We start from the raw sequence: 16,443 nt of genomic DNA on the forward strand, positions 1-16,443 counted from the left end.
AGAAGCCTGCAGGAGAAGAGGCGAGGCGAACAGGAAGTTACTTTATTGGAAGGCGGGAGGCGGTGTCACACCCCACCCCCTCCCAGTGGTACCCATCTGCTCGGCACATCTCCTGAACCTCCACGGCTGTCTGCAGCTGTGACCCTGGATGGAGGCTGGTGCCTGAGGTGGCACCCCAGCCTTTTGTAAAGTGCTTGGCTCAGACAGGGCGGTAAGGCCCGGGTGGGCGAAGCTGGGTCCCTATTCGCGCTGGGCCCTGTGCTGGGGGCGAGGTGTGAGCCTGCTCCTCGGTTTCCCTGTATTCTGTTCTGCCCCCGGCCCTGACCTGGTGGGTGAGAGATCTGGACTTCGGTGGGAGGTGGGCTCAGACCTGGTACTCCCAGCCCTCCCCGTCTTCCAGAGCCTTGTTGGCCAGCCCCCTCAGCTCTCTTCTCATGGTGCCTTGCCGCAGCCGCTCCCAGTTGTTGCTGCTGCGGGAGGTACTTCGAGACACTGAGGGGGTAGGAAGTGACAGGCGGGCGCCGAAGGGGCCGCCCAGCCACAGTCTTTCTATGTCATCCCCCAAGCCTGGCTGGCAGAAGGCCTGGGCGTAGCGCCGGACACGATGCTGGTTGATATCCTGCTTCTCTTCCACCCTGTTGGGGGAGGGGGGAGTACGGAGGAGGTGATGGAATGGCTGACCTTGGACCCGCCCTCATCTCTGGGCCCCATCCAGCCCTCCTGCCAGTGGCCTTTCGCCTTGTGTGCAGCCTGAGTGGGCACAGGGGATGCCAGGCTTTGGGAAGCAACAGAGAGCTGGGTCCAGGGACAACACGGATGCTTTCAGGGCCACCCCCTGCCCCTGCGCCTGGCAAGTTCCCTTCCCCCAGTGAGGCTGGAAGCCCAGGGAACGCACCGGCCTGTACAACAAGCCTGCCAGCCCATGCTGTCACTCACCGCAGGAACCAGCGTTCCCCCAGCCCGAACTTGCGCCCGCAGATCCCCGAGCGAGGCCACAGGCAACGTGGCAGCTTCTTCTCTAGCATCACAGTGGTGGCTACAACCTGTGGGAGGGGACGGTGGCAGAAGAGGATGAAGCCAGAGATGGAGTGCAGACCACTGGGAGAGTGGAGAGGACTCCAGGCAGAGGGACCACAGTGTAGCAACAGCTGGAAACCCATGGTTTCCCAGAGGGGACCACACCCCTGTGCAGAGGTTGGTAGTGTCAGCTTTGCCACCCCTTTTCTGCAGGAGAGGGTGATGGGCCTTTAGCCCCACGACACTTCACCCAGTGACCTGGCGTCCAGGCCAGGCCAGGCCTGCAGGAGGTGGGGAGCCCTCTCTCTGAGGATCAGGAAGGTGGGCAGAGCAAAGAGCAGGGTCCTCAGGGCTACGGAATATTTTGACCCTACAGATGTAAAGGCTACTTAGAAACACAAACATTCTGCAGAGAAATTTCCTACCAATACATTTGCATTGAAAAAATCTTTTCATGAGCAAACCCTGTGTCACCAGCTTTGGGCTTTTTTTTTTTAACTCCACTTTTACACAACACAGTTAAATGCCATGCAGTTGGAGGGATTTCCCATTTACGTTGCTGAAATTATTTTTGTTGAGATAAATTCTTTTGTAAGTACGTTTTTAAATGATGATTTGATCCAGTTCATGCTTTTGACCCCATCACAATGATCTGACTGAAGATAGTTTCTGCGACTACAGAGAGTTTGTGTGGCGTACACGTCCAGTTTTCCTGGGTCAAATTTTGAAGACTTAAATATTGCCCAAAAGTTGATACTTCAGTTTTTATTCAGTAACAAAATTTCGTGAATGCAGTTGTAGCTACTGTGCGTGTGTGTTAAGTCGGTTCAGTTGTGTCCTTCTCTTTGCGACCCCATGGACTGTATAGCCCTTCAGGCTCTTCTGTCCATGGGATTCTCCAGGCAAGAATACTGGAGTGGGTTGCATTCCTTCCTCCAGGGGATCTTCCTGACTCAGAGACCCAACCCGCATCTCTTGAGTCTCCTGCATTGGCAGTCAGGTTCTTTACCACTAGCACCACCTGGGAAGCCCACTGTCACTACTCCTGAGGTTCATTTCTTACTGATGATTCTAGAAAAGACAGATTCGACTTTTTTGAGAAAACAGGAATTCTTTTCAGCTGTTCCAGGGTTGCTTGATTGTATTGCTGATCCAGTTCTGCACACTTTGTCAATTTTGCCTGTGCAATTACCCTCCAGATGCACTGTGGGGAGGGGGGAGGGGTGGGCGGCCAAATGTCCTGCTTCTGAGTTTGGCCTGGCCCTTGGCAGGAAGAGGGCGACTTGCACTAACCCTCCCGCCACCAGGGGGCTCACCTGGGCTCTCCAGAGCTCATCCCGCTCGTGGGCTACACGCCAGTGAGTGTCACCCATCATAGCGATGAGGAGGTTGAGCATGAGCAAAGCAGCGATGATGGCGAAGGCAGCGTAGGTGATGCTGTACATGAAGGGCAGATCCACGTCGTAGTTGGCGGGGCCATCGATGATGGTAAGGAACAGCTCAAAGGTGCTGAAGAGTGCCATGGGGTAATTGTAGAAATGGCCCAGCTCATTGGGGTCCTCTGTCTGGAAGATGATAAAGAAGGCTGCTCTCACCCAAGGGGGTGAGAGTTCCATGTGATTAAACCGCAGCCTGCTCTCTGCTACCCACCTCAGTCCTGTCTGCTTCCTCTGCAGTGTTAGCATCCCAGCCCTCCATCACTGCGTCCTGTGGGTTCTTACATTCCCCGTTTTCCATACGATTCACTCTCCTGATCCCGAGAGCCAGCTCTCCCCCTTAACACACCCCATCCTCAGACACTGGTGCCTCCTCCTGCCTCACTCTCCCCCCAGGTTAATCCAGAGGCATCTTGTGCTTTCTGGTTTCCTCCAGCCCAGGGCCCCTATCTCAGATGATTTACCCGAGGCAAAGCCCAGGATGACCACAGCCATCAGCCAGCAGAATCTCATCAGATCGCCAAAAATCATCTAGAGGGAAGGAAGAGAAGGGAGACCAGCTCCACACCAGTCCTTTGAGCAACTGCCCCTTACAGCCTCTAAGAGGTCTAACCCTGAGAAGTCCAACAGCTCCGCCCTCTAGCATAGGGTAGGGGCTGGCCAACTATGGCCTGCCGGCCAAATCTACTGGATCGATTTTGGTATGGCCCTTGAGTAAGAATTTTACATTTTTTAGATGATTGAAAAAAAAATTAAAAGGGGGAAGAGAAGAAGAAAATCAAAGAGATTATATACACGTTGGCCTTGCAAGTCTGGTAGGGAAGATTCCCTGGAGAAGGAAATGGCAACCCACTCCAGTGTTCTTGCCTGGGAAAACCCATGGTCAGAGGAGCCTGGCGGGCTAACAGTCCATGGGGTTGCAAAGAGTCGGATATGACTTACAGACTAAACCACCACTGTAAGCCTGAGGTCTCTCTGATCTGATGCTTTTCAGAAATGTTTGCAGCCCCTGCTCTGAACCTTTCTCTAGAAAGTTTGGGAGGAGGCACCGACCTTCTGGATCATGATGGTGAAGGGGCCCAGCATCTGGAATCCTCGCGCAAAGTACATGACGCTGCACCAGCCCAGCACCAGGGCGAAGGACATGGGTACCACCTCCCCGCTGGTGCTGTTGAGCCGCATCACCATGGTTACCAGCACCATGCAGGAATAGGTGATGCTGCGGGGAGAGTGGGGAGGGAGACTGGGGTGATCCTGAGTATCCAGGAGCGAGGGGGTGATGGAAGTGCTACCCACACACTCCGCTTCAAGCTCCATACACAGGGTCACACACACTTCACAGCGAGGCCTCTGGAGCTGGGGTTCTCCAGAGGCCAGGGATCCAGGGAGTTAAACTGGAGCCGTAGTGAGGAAAGAAGTGGGGGGCGAGAGGAAAAGAGACTCACAAGAGGATGTGGAATGGTCCTCCGAGGATGGTCTGTCCGAAGAAGCGACTGACCCCCACTCGGAAGATGTCTGTAATCTGGGGAGAGGCCGGGAAGACACACAGCACTTGTAGACTGAAGCTCGAACTGGACCCCTGGGGCACAAAGCCTCACCCCCGGATCCCCGCTGCACCCACCTCTATGAATAGGATGATGACCGCTCCAAAGACGCTCACCAGCTCCCCCACCAGTCGGAGGTGGTCCTGGTGGGTCACATAGGCCTCCTGAAAGGAGGGGCGTGGTCAGAGGACTCAGGGCTTCCCTCCATCTGCCCTACCACCCTTGGGGGCAAGTCCGCATCCTTGTCTAGGGACACCAGCTGCTCAGATTCTTTTCAGCCTGTGAGGTTTGGCTCTCTCAAACTCTGCTCTTAGAGCATGTATGTTTCTGTGTGCATGTATTTGAGTTTGTGCCTATGTAGTTGAGATCTGGGCAAGGAGAGAAATGTGAGTGTTGAGCTAGGAATGTGACACACGTCTGAAGAATGACAGAGAGCTGGATACCCGCCACCCCCAAAGCTCTGCTACTCCTCGGGGGTCACCTGAAGTGGCTTCTGCTGGCAGAGGGTGTTGTCCCTCGGGTCAGTTTCATTGTCAGTCCTGGGCTTGAGGGGGCGGTACACACAGCACATGGTGAAGCAGACGATGTACAGCAGGTATGTGGCTGCCAGCACACAGAAGTACGGCCGCCCGTATCTCTTCCACTTGAGGGTCACCAGCTCCTTCACTGGTGTCTGGTCTAGGATCTGGCGAGCCTGCAGCAGAAAGAGAAGGCAGTAAGCAGCTCAGAGCCCCTGACTCCCTTCCCTAGCGGCTCCCTGGCCTGAGGACCAGCCCCTCACCACCCACCGTACCTCCCGCTTCTTGGAGGTGACGATAAGTTCCAGCAGGGATAGCTCCTCCCCCGAGGAATCGATTTCCGTGAGGTCGTAGAGAGTGGAGGTCAGCGGTCCACACGTCCACTGGATGTACTTCCGCTTCTGCACCAGGTTCTGGAACATCTAAGGTTGGGGATGGGGGGGCAAGCGAGTGAGGAGGAGCAAGCCAAGGGGACCGTCCTGGGGTGTGGATGGGAGGCTTGCCCAGAAGGACCGCTGCACCCATGAAAGGGGCTCGCTCTTCACCCAAAGACCGCAACCTTGTGGACAGAAGAACCCTTCTCCATGTCATCTTCCTAGTTCATCCTCTTCCCCTGTAACTCCCTCTAGAGCTTGGAAAGAGGAGGTGCAAGGAGGCAGGGCAGGGGGACACGGGCATTACAGGCCACCCCAGGATGGGGATCTAGACCCTCACAGCCCCTAACGACTCAGGGCAGAGAAAGTGGGAGAGAAAGAAGATGCGAGACGGGGCAGAGAAGGAAATTCCAGATGAAGCTGAAAATAGGACCTCGGCATCGGGGAGGACCATTCGCGTCTACTTCCTCAAAGGGCCAAAAGTGTAAGAAGAAGGGTCAGGAGAAGGACCCCCGTGGGGCTGGGGGTGGGGCCCTCACCACAGTGTTGCCCTCCACTCCGGCCAGCTTGAAGGGGGTGAGGCCCTGGTGATTGAGCATGAGGTCCAGGGGCTGCAGGTGGTCCCCTCGCCTGTCGTAGGACAGCAGCAGGTTGTACATCTGGCAGGCAAAGGTTTTGTTGGGCTGGAGGATGAGGATGTGCAACACTGTGTTTCCTGGGAGAGGACACGGGGTGTCACGTGACCCCTGGGACCAGAGTGCCTGCTGTTCCCCAGGCCCAACCCCCCCGGGGGGCCTGAGGGCGGTCCCAGCCCCTCCCCTCTCCCCGGCCACCCCCACCTCCCCGCGCCCCTGCAGCCCAGCTCTTACCCAGGGAGTCCTGGGCCCGGATGTCCGCGCCGTGCTCGATGAGCAGCCTCACGATCTCCTCGCTGCCCATGCAGGCGGCAAAGGACAGAGGGTGCTCCCCTGGGGAGGAGAGGCCCGGGCGGGCGTGAGATGCAGGCGCGGAGGGGCGGGGCCTGGGGACCCTCGGCAGCAGGCCCGGAGGCGGGGATGCTGGAGGGGGCCCTGGGGTGGGGGTGGCGGCCTGGCTCTGGCCTCCTCAGCCCGCCCTCCCGTGACGGCTGCCCTCTCCTCGTCCTCGCAGCCCCGGTCCTGCTCTCACCAAAGTAGATGAGGTTGTGAGGACTGAGGCGGAAGGCGGCGCCTACAGCCCTCGCAGAGACGCTGGCCCCGTGGGCGAGCAGGGCTTTCACCAGGTTCAGGTTCTGGTTCATGACCGCTATGTGCAGCGCCGTCTGACCTGGACAAGAGAGTCTTGGCTTGGGCTCTGCCCCCAGGATCCAGCTAGGGGTCCCTCCTATCTTCATGTGGTCCCCCATCTTCACAGAATCCTGCAGGGGGACCCTCCTGTCTCCACGAGGTCAGCCTTTCTGGGGGAGGATGAGACAGGGGTAGGGGCCTGGGGGGGCTCCCAGGGGAACCCGGTGCTGCCTGCCTCTCCCTACTCTATTGGTTTAGTCGCCAAGTCGTGTCTGACTCTTGCGACCCCATGGACTGTAGCCCGCCAGGCTCCTCTGTTCGTGGGACTCTTCAGACAAGAATACTGGAGTGGGTTCCTGTTTCCTTCTCCAGGTGATCTTTCCGATCCGGGAATCAAACATGGGTCTCCTGCATTGCAGGCAGATTCTTTACCTACTGAACGACAAGGGAAGCCTTCCTACCCTAGGTCTCTCCATTTCAGAGGTTAGTGCTCCAACGAGGGGCACTGAGAATGCCGAGGAAGAAGGGACAGAAGAGGGGGATGAAGGGAAGGGGGCCCAGATTCCCTCTTGGTTTCCCCAGATTATCCACCACCAAGGTCACTCTTCCCTCCATCCCAGACCCTCGGCCCCTCACCTTCATACAGCTCAGAAGTCATGGGCTCTTTGACCAGCTCCGGGGCAGCCTCCATTAGCACCATGGCAGCCTCCAGGTTGTCATAGAGGGCGGCCACATGCAGTGCTGTCTCCCCGACAGCTCCTGGCATTGACAGAAAGCAGAGGCACGTGGCCTCTCTGGAGCAGGGGAAGGGGGCCCATAGAGAATTGGAGGCCCACAGCAGAAGGTCCTGGGCTATACTAGCAGGAGGAAGGGGAGGAGGGCCATGGGCACAGGGCTGACCCAGCTGGAAACGCTCCTTACCTTTCTGGTGGACATCACAGGCCTCATACTTGAGCAGCTTCCTCAGAGCCTGGACGTCATTCTCTTTGGCGGCTAGCAAGAGCGGGGACTCCCAGATCCTATGAGGGAGGGGAGAGGGCCCGGTTGGGAAGCAAGGTGGGCGGCCTTGCTCCATCTCACACCTCGGTGGCAATGAACCCCGAACCTGGAGGTCCCTCATCCAGAGAGGTGGGGCTGCTATCAGGGGAGGGGCTGCCTGAGCTCTCAGCTCTCTTTCTCTGCCCCATTGGTTAATCCAAGGCAACTTGTTCATCGTTTGCGTGACTTAAATCCAACGCAAGTTTTTCATAGTTTGCGTGAGTTAAATCCAAGCCAACTTTCCATAGTTTGTCTGTGGGTGAATGTCAGGACAGCTTTCCTTTACTCAGTGTGTGTGTGTGTGTGATCTGTGCAGATCAGGTGGAGAGGAAGGAGTTTCAGCTAAGTACTTGTTTACCTCCTGACCTATTTGGCCTCTGGAGCAACCCCTTTTCAGCTTCCCCTGAAGTCCTGAGGTTACCCTCCAAAATAAGCCTTATTTTCATGGACTGAGGGTGTGAAGAAATGCCTCCCTTATCTTTATGGAGGAGGCCGACATGCAGAGGCTGGCGGGTGTTTCACCTGTTGTGTGATGCTCCCCTTCCTCAGGAAAGCCCTTTGATTCTGGCCCTTTCTTCCCTGCGACAGCGTCTCTGGGGCTCAGTCCGAAAGCAGCCATGGGTCCTTTCTTCTGGCCCCTGTGTCAGGTTATAGTCTTCCCCTGCTTCCTGTCTGCGTGGCCCTTGTTTTAAGCGAATCATCTCTGACTTGCCAGTTTTATGCCTACAATGAACTGCGCACTTTCTGTAAGATCAAAAGTTACCCCAACTGAGACACATGGGGTCCCTTTATTTACTTTTCCCTGCTGGCCCAGAGCTACTTGGTCTTTCTACAGGAGTGAATGAAATAACACTGTTTATCCACAGAGGGTCAGTTATGTGAACAGGAGCTCGTACACAAAAAAAGGCCATAGTAGCAGGAAACGGACTCCAAGAACTGGGGGTGGAAGGGGTGATCGGGAGAGGAGGAGAGAGCGTGACTTGTCCGTCTCCCCGAATGCTGGCCCCAGGCCCCCGCATCAGGCCGCGGGCAGCCACCTGTCAATTCAAGGTTTCTCCCAACTCAGTCCCTGCCTCCTCATTCCCACTGATCCCTGTTAATCCACGTCGTCATTCTCTGGGCCAGGATTAACAGTCTTCTTCTGACGAGTTCCCCTATACCCTATTTACCCCCAATCCATCCTTCTGGATGCTCCCAAAACATTCTCTCTAAACAGCAAATGCAAGCATAGTTTACAAAAGTCTCTTAAGTGGGTCCTTAAACGCCCAAGGAGAAGAAACTCAGAAGTCCTCTCCAGACTTTGTGCAACTATTTTTCCGTGCTTTCGTCCTCCCGCTGGCCCCTGACACCCAGCAGCTCGGCCTCGGCACTGCAGGACACACGGTGCCCCGTGGCTGTGCTGTCTCTCTCCTTTCACCTGGAATCCGGCCCCGCCCACCCCAGTTCCTCTCTGCAGTGCGCTCCCAGCCTCGGAGTGTGCCCAGCGCAGCGGCAGATGCTCATCCACTCTCTGTAGAAGGAGTCAACTGTAGCAATGCCAGACGGCGGTTTGGCTTTACCGCCCCCCCACCATTAGCTCCATCAGCCACCTCCTAAGTCAACCTTAGGCAAACATATAATCTAAGTAAAGAATAGGATGCTTGGTGTGCTCACACAGCTGCAAAGTTTGCAGCACCTCGCACCACTTTCCTCATCACCCCAGCCATCATCACCCCCACACCCTCCACCCTCATCCCATCACCCCATCACCCCGACCACCATCATGACCCCCACCACCACCATGACCCCCAGCACCATCACCACCCCCACCATAACCCCCCCCCCCCACCACACACACACACACACACACGGCAGGAAGTTTTCCGCCCTCTCCTCTGGCCTTACTTTTACCTCGGCGTTCTCACTGGGTGCTGTGATTAGTATCTGTCTCTTCCTCTTCTAAGGGCACTTGGAGGTCAGAGGTCAGCCACTTTCTCATCTTTTATCCTTTCTCTGCCCTCCTCCAATTAGCTTCTAGTTTTTGCTGTTTTATTTTGCTCCTAGTCTGTGCCCTGTTTGCCCAAGGTTTAATGGCGAAGCTAGAAATGGGTTCAAAGGGGCTTCTAACCCGAGTGCAGAGTCCACTCCCTGCTTCCTAGGACATAAGTGGGGAGGCTAGTCAGTGGCAGCCCCAAAGACACCACGCTTGGTTCTCTGACATTTCTCTGATGACCATAAATGTCCCTCTCAAACCTCTAGTCCCCACACGTTCTGTTTCTGGCCTCCGCTGCCTGCCCTAGTGGCCTGGTAAGGGCAGGAAGCTACCATTTGAACTGGGATGGCTAGATTTACAAAATGAAAACATGGGGATGCTCAGAGTTGAATTTTAGATACACAACAAATAAGTTCTTGTTTTTTTCTTGGCTGTGCCATGTGGCTTATTGTATCTTAGTTCCCCAACCAGGGATCAAACCTGGGCCCTCGGCAGTGAAATCACAGAGGCCTAACCCCTGGACTGCCAGGGAATTCCCCCCAAATAAGTTTTTAATATTAATATGTCCGTGCAATATTTAGGGCAAACTGAAACTGACAATCTATTCATTGTTTATCTGAAATTCACATTTAACTCTGTGTCTTGTATTTTATTTGGGAACCTCAATCAGATCACACTCTGGATAATGAAAAGGCTTATGACCCAAACCAGCAAGGTTTGTAGAGACCTGGCCTCTCTTGGCGGCAAACTCTGCTGCTGCTGCTGCTAAGTCACTTCAGTCGTGTCCGACTCTGTGTGACCCCATAGACGGAAGCCCACCAGGCTCCCCCTTCCCTGGGATTCTCCAGGCAAGAACACTGGAGTGGGTTGCCAATTCATTCTCCAGCAACCTAGGATCCAGCAAAAAGGGAGGGCAGAGTCTACATGGTTCCCAGAGAGTCAAGCAGAGGTATGACTTGCAACAGCATCACATGGCCACAAGGGGGCAGCCAAGAAAGCCCTTGCTAACACCCTGGGCAGTAAGGCAGAAAAGACAGCGTTAAGTCGTGTCCCATGCTTGGGATCTCACGAACTGTAGCCTGCCAGGCTCCTCTGTCCTTGGTATGCTCCAGGCAAGAATACTGGAGTGGGTTGCCATTTACATAAGGCAGAACTCCCCCCAAATAGCTGCCTACGCTTACACCCCATAAAAAAGACGGACCCCATAAAAAAGAGCAGACCCATCCAAAGATTCTTGTGCCTGGTAAATAAATAGTTTGTTCCAAAGAAACCCAACGCAGAAGTTTAGATCTGGAGTAACATCTATGCATCATCACCAGACATCTCCCTAGGGCAGAAAGAAGAGGAGATACTGCCAAAATGTCTTCTGATTTTAATGGTTAAATTATACTCCCTGTGTTCCAGGGGACAGTTTCATTTTATTTAGAAGCATACGTAACTTTACTACCAGAATCTCTTATTTACAAACAGTGATTTAGAATAGTGGTCTTTCCCAGGTGGCTCTGTGGTAAAGAATCCTCCTGCCAATGCAGGAGATGCAAAAGTTGCAGGTTAGGTCCTTGGGTGGGGAAGATCTCCTGGAGGAAGAAATGGCAACCCACTCCAGTATTCTTGCCTGGAGAATCCCATGGACAGAGGAGCCTGGTGGGCTACAGTGCATGGGGTTGCAAAGAGTTGAACACAACTGAGCACACACACCTTAACCAGGGACAGCTCCCTGCCTCCTTCCAAGGGATTTGGAGACATTTTTGGTTGTCATGATTGGGAGAGGGGTGAAACTGGCATCTAGTTGGCAGAGGGCAGGGGTGCTGCTAAGCTGCTTAAACAAGGCAGCTTCTTGTAACAGAGAATTATCTGCCCAACATGTCAAAAGGGTCAAGGCAGAGAAGCCCTGACCTCAGTGTATAAGTATTCATAATCTGTTTTTTTAAGAAAGGATTTTTCACATTAAATAGAATGAGAAATTCTGTCCATGTTTTCTTCCAAATCATTAAATGCTCAACTAAGAAACAAACAAACAAAAAAATGAAGCCTTTTAAGCACCTTCGGATTAATTATTTAACAAAAGACAATGAAAGGAATGAGAAGATCTGAAATGATAAAGATATGAAAGTTGTTTCCAGAATTCAGACTGTCTTATTTCGCTTGACTGTTATAAAATTGGACGGTCTGGTTCAGTACTGGACTAGCAGAAACACTGCTACAGGATTTCTGGCATAAACCCTAGCACAGGTTTTACAGAGCGGACGAGTCATGTGGACCCTCAGGGCCCCCTGGCCCCGCGGGTCTGCCGCTTGTGTCTCTCCCTCTTTCCTCCACCCCGTCCTCTCTGCTGCACGTTCTCGTCTGATCACGTCTGTGCGAGCACACGCGTGTGTGTGGACCTGCACGTGTGAAGCTTTGCATTTGGTTGCTGGGAAATGGGCAGGATCAAGCGTGTCCAAGAAGAATTCAAATCTGAATTTTAGAGCTAGAAAGCCCTGGAAACCTAGTCTGATCTGTCCATATGGAGAAAGAGGCCTGGAACCCTGGGGTGTCTGTTCAAACAAGTCAAAGCCAGCGCCGGGACCCCGCTGGTCATTTCCCTGTTCCTATTCTCCATGTTCATCAGGATCTGAAGAGGGGTCAGAGGAGGCATGGGAGGTGGATCCACACGTGTGGGTCCTGCTGGTTTCTCCACCAACCCCTCTCAAAGAAGCGTGTCAACTGGACAGAGGTTACACACAACCCCTGGGGCTCAGAGTCTGGCTCTTGGATGACTCCAGCTCTGATGGGAGGGAGCTCACAGTCCCTCCAACTCCTGCTGTCAATGGAAGCTGCCTTTAGACTGTTCTTGTGTTCTTTTTAATCACAGTGGTTTCAAGTATTAAATGTGCTTTTCAGCTTCCAAAGCAGCTTCTCACCTACTATTACATTTGCTCTTTACATGGGCTGAATAATTCTCTTATTTTTCTGCCAATGAAGCCAACCTAGATCCAGAAGATCAGACAGAATTCAAGATGGAATGCTTGGCCAAGAACCTAGCCCCCAGGCTCTCACCACTCAATTATGTGGTTCTTCTAGTTCTCTGCTGCTGCTGCTAAGTCGCTTCAGTCGTGTCCGACTCTGTGAGACCCCACAGACGGCAGCCCACCAGGCTCCCCCATCCCTGGGACTCTCCAGACAAGAACACTGGAGTGGGTTGCCATTTCCTTCTCCAATGCATGAAAATGAAAAGTGAAAGTGAAGTCGCTCAGTCGTGTCTGACCCTCAGCGACCCCATGGACTGCAGCCTTCCAGGCTCCTCTCTCCATGGGATTTTCCAGGCAAGAGTACTGGAGTGGGGTGCCATTGCCTTCTCCCTTCTAGTTTTCTAGCTCTTCCCAATTTTTCTTGTGTTGGGGTGAGGTTGCGGGGAGCAGCTGGAGCGTGACCACGGAGAGGAGGAGGTGTGCAGTGGCTACTTGGGGCAACCTCCCTGCAGCTCACGTTCTGGGCAATGGGATGACGAAGCCAAAGCTCAGGAAAGTGGCTAATTCCAGACCTAGCTGCCCTTCTAAGTGCCCAAACTGCATCTTTCAAGTACAGGATGCATGCACCTGCACATGTGTTTACTGAAGCAGGAAGTTCCAGAGTGACCCAAGGTCCCAGCCCTCACTTCTGACAGGTATGCCATGCCAGCCCACAGATACTAATACAGGGATCTATCTAAACAGAAAAGAACCCCTGGAGCTCACTGCCTCCTGCCAGCTACCGGGAGGATGGCCCTGCCAGCAAGGGGATCAGGGTGAGGATCACATTAGGCAGACCCTGGAAGCTACCCAGCACAGTCCACACCAATCAGAATCGGGGCCTGCACTGTCCTCAAGGCTCCCACAGTATTTGTTCACAGCCTTCTTAGGACAGTCACCAAGCTCACTTTTAACCCAAGTCGATGCCTACTGGTGTGTTTGGCCCCTGAGAACGTGAGCTTCTGGAGAGCAGAGAACGCATCATGTTCATTTTCGCAAACCTAGCTGAGCGTTTTAGAGTCAACACCTAGTACATCGCATCTCAGGAATTAAGACGCGTCAGGAAGATCCCCTGGAGAAGGACATGGCAACCCACTCTGGTATTCTTGCCTACAGAATCCCATGGACAGAGGAGCCTGGCAGACTACAATCTACGGGGTCACAAAGAGTCAGACACGGCTGAGCGGCTTAGCACGCACACACACACGCAAAGCCCCAAGATGATGCAGAAGAAACGAGAGAAAGATGATGGTAAAACTTGGATTCCACCGACACGGATTTAAGCCGAGGCAAAGGCAGCTAAGACCCAAGAAAAGTCAACCAGAGAGAGAAGAATGCTGGGTTCCCCATGTTCCTGGAGAGACCTGAGCACCTCCCTTCTCCTGGAGTCCCCTCTACCCCGCCCGGAGCCCCAACTCTGGGTCTGCCTCATCCCCGGGGGTGGGGGGGTGGTGACAGCCCTGCTCACCTGGCCATGTTGTCCTCACTTACATGGTCAGCGCATGTGTGTCCAGCCGCCCACAGATCGCCCTTTAAAGCTGAGTGATGACACTGCCTTGGACACTCCCCTCCCAACACTTTCAGGTCCTTCTGGGGAGTAGCCACCCAGTAGGGGAATCAAGGTTCCAGGGCCCTGGTGTCCCGGAAAAAGAGGATTGAGAAAACTGTGGAATCTGACAGGGGACATTAGGAAGAGGGGAGAGTAGCCCTCTGAGTGGTGAATCAGGCTTTCCTAGCCCAAGGCTGTGAGAGAAGGCCCATCAGATGTCGCTAAGACATAGGGACGGAGAAGATTCCGGGGAGCAGCCCCGACTCCAGTGCAGGCCCTCCCCTCTGCCTCCGTCACCACTTCCAAGCCCCGGGGGCCTCTCTGTGCTCCTGCCCGGCTTCCCCAGCCCCAAGGCCCTGAGACTGGACGGGGAAGAGTGGAACCACTGACGGTCCCCGTGTCCAACAACAATATCGTTCTGTTGCCTCAAGATGTCATCAGCCAAACATGTGCTCAGCCCCCACTCTCCCAGGCCCGGGGGAGAGAGGTGGGCGGCAGCTGTGAGAGCCGGGGAGCCAGACCTCAAAAAAAAAGAAAAGAAAAAAAAGGAGCACACCCCCAGCCCTGAATCCTTGAGCAAGAGGAAGGGAAACAACAGGAATTCCAGATAACCCCCAGCCTCAGGCAGGCCCCCACGCTTCGAGATGCAGAGAGACCCTCAGACACACACGCTTTGGACTTTCCCCTGTGAACAGATGTATTATCTGCCTCTTAGGGACCCAGGAAAGTCCCAGGAGGAGGACTTCCTGCTAGCCTGCCGGCCCCTGGGTAGGGAGACCCACAGAGGCTCTGGAGGAGAAACCACACACAGGGATGGCCTCAAGCTTCCTCCTACCTCCTCCCAACTCCCAGCTCTGAGCACGGACCGAGGTGGGGGCACCATCGCATGAGTCTGGGGCAGTTTTCAGGGGTGGAAGCCTTAAGTGAGATGCACTTCGGGCTCACACTCTAGAGCTTCTCAAATTCCTCAGCCTGCCTTCGGCAGTGAATTCTAAGCACCTGGTATTTTGGCCCACTGCCCATGGCCCTCTCCTGCAATGGAGGGTAATAAATTCCAGGGCTGGGTCCCAGCTTTGTTGTCTCCACACACAGCACCCCTCCTCGACTCCCCCACTCCGAGAGCCGGACTCCGTCAGTGGCTCCTGCGATAAACGCACAGAGTGATGACCGCCCCTTGCCTTTGTTTGTGGTTACTGATGGCTGCAGTTCTCTCCCTGCCCCATTCACTGCTTCGCTCCCACATGTGCACATATACGTCCCGTGTGTTTCTGCCCAAGAGGCTGTTCTAGGAGCGGGGAGCAGAGATGTAAAGAATTGTCCTAATCCAGCAGCACCTCTGGGCCTCCCCGGTGGCTCAGCTGCAAACAATCCACCCGCAGTGCAGGAGGCACAGGAGACTTGGGTTCAATTCCAGGAGGAGGGCACGGCAGCCCACTCCAGTCCTCTTGCCGGGAGAATCCCGTGGACAGAGGAGCCTGGCGGGCTACAGAGGGGGTCCCAAAGAGTCAGACACAACTGAACGACTGAACACACACACACCGCAGCAGCAGCACCTCCGGGGTGCAGGTCTGTGATGCCCTAATCCTTCCGGTGGGCTCCAGGAAAGTGCTTATGAGAAAAGCTGCCTAACTGATGGGCTCTTAAACATAGGGAGCACCTGTGTTACCCATGCCAGCCCCTCCTCCCCTTTCACCTGGTGCCAACCCCACAGGCCCAGACTCTTGAGACAAAGTGCTCCAGAGGGGCCAAGCCTAGAAGAAAGGTCTTCCCAGCAGAGGTGCCCTTGAGGGGAGGGGGAGCCCCAGGGGGAAGGGAGGGGTGAGGGGCAGCAGCTCTGAGGCTTACCTCTTCTGCTGCAGCAGGTTCTGCTCGTCCCGCCTCTGGGCCCATGACTCCTGCCTCTGGAACCATCTACAGAGCTTTCTCCACAGGCAGAGAATGTGCCCCTTCTCCTTGGGCAGTGGCAACCCCATGGAGTGGAGGGCCAGCTCCCTGGGGGGCTGGGGCCGAGGCCAGACCCCACCTGGACTCAGCCTGGGGGCCACATGGGCAGCCCCAAGGCCCGGCCCGCCCTCTTCCCGGAGAGGTGCCGTCTCGGGGGGGCCCTCCCAGGCCCCAAGGAGACTCCCTGAAGTGTAAGCAGCCAGACACAAGAGGCCTCCCTCGCAGGAGTTCCTTACACTTGGCAGAGCTGGGACTCCTCCACTAAGCTCCCTGGGCAGGAGCTCTCCTCCTGGGAGACGCAGGAGCCCTGAAGACACTCCCTTACTCCTCCCAAATTACCTGCGATTTAAAGAGACAGGCCAGCAGCTGTGGGGGCCTGGGAAAGCTCCCTCTCTCAGCTCCCCCCCCACAGCCAGTCCAGGGAGGGAGGCCTTCTGAGAGAAGGGACAGGACTCCCTGGACTTTGGGACACCTGGCAACCTTTTATAGAAAGGCCTGGACGGGTCAGTTGAGTCTCAGGGACTCTAGTCAGTTAGGGAGAAGGGGGCGGAGCTGGGCAGGGCACTGGGTCTGAAGGGCCAGGATGCCCACCTTCCTCGCAGGGTGTCTCTGGACCTCTCTGCCCCACAGGTGTGATTTTGCTTCATCTCTCCCCTGGCCCACGACAGGTGCATAAGTATTGAAAACTCTCAGCCCCCTCAGCAACTGTGGGTCAGCAACTTCTTCTATAAAAGGCCAGATAGTAAATGCAAGTATTCTGGCCTTTGCAAGCTACACACGGGCATACAGTGTCTGA

The 16,443-nt window shown here is 54.9% G+C and overlaps 1 protein-coding gene across 2 annotated transcripts; it reads right to left on the minus strand.

Moving 5' to 3' along the window:
* Positions 1-9: 9 nt before the first annotated feature.
* On the minus strand, positions 10-15,826 carry TRPV6 (transient receptor potential cation channel subfamily V member 6). Of its 2 annotated transcripts, none has more exons than XM_055421406.2 (15): positions 13,623-15,499; positions 7,076-7,173; positions 6,791-6,913; positions 6,057-6,194; positions 5,759-5,857; positions 5,429-5,604; positions 4,791-4,937; positions 4,479-4,691; positions 4,075-4,161; positions 3,899-3,975; positions 3,507-3,672; positions 2,918-2,984; positions 2,334-2,602; positions 937-1,043; positions 10-635 (listed from the first exon to the last, which is right to left on the minus strand). In XM_055421406.2, the coding sequence occupies exons 1-15, from the start codon at positions 13,628-13,630 to the stop codon at positions 365-367; spliced, it is 2,046 nt and encodes a 681-aa protein (XP_055277381.2). In that variant the 5' UTR covers positions 13,631-15,499; the 3' UTR covers positions 10-364. The 2 variants fall into 2 exon arrangements, with proteins under 2 accessions (XP_055277381.2, XP_055277382.2); XM_055421407.2 differs by lacking the exon at positions 13,623-15,499 and adding an exon at positions 15,549-15,826 and having other exon boundaries at positions 11-635.
* Between the last annotated feature and the right edge of the window lie 617 nt (positions 15,827-16,443).

Source organism: Moschus berezovskii, chromosome 3, assembly GCF_049115385.1.
Source record: "Moschus berezovskii isolate FMDL1 chromosome 3, NW_MosBer_1.0, whole genome shotgun sequence".
NCBI lineage: Eukaryota > Metazoa > Chordata > Mammalia > Artiodactyla > Moschidae > Moschus > Moschus berezovskii.

Excerpts from the sequence above, each read along its gene's own strand:
- TRPV6 (XM_055421407.2), bottom strand. The coding sequence starts at position 15,676 with ATGGGGTTGCCACTGCCCAAGGAGAAGGGGCACATTCTCTGCCTGTGG. Across the intron at positions 5,605-5,758 it reads CCGGGCCCAGGACTCCCTGG|GAAACACAGTGTTGCACATC; the intron begins GTAAGAGCTGGG and ends GTCCTCTCCCAG. Across the intron at positions 2,603-2,917 it reads CATCCTGGGCTTTGCCTCGG|CCTTCTTTATCATCTTCCAG; the intron begins GTAAATCATCTG and ends GGGTGAGAGCAG.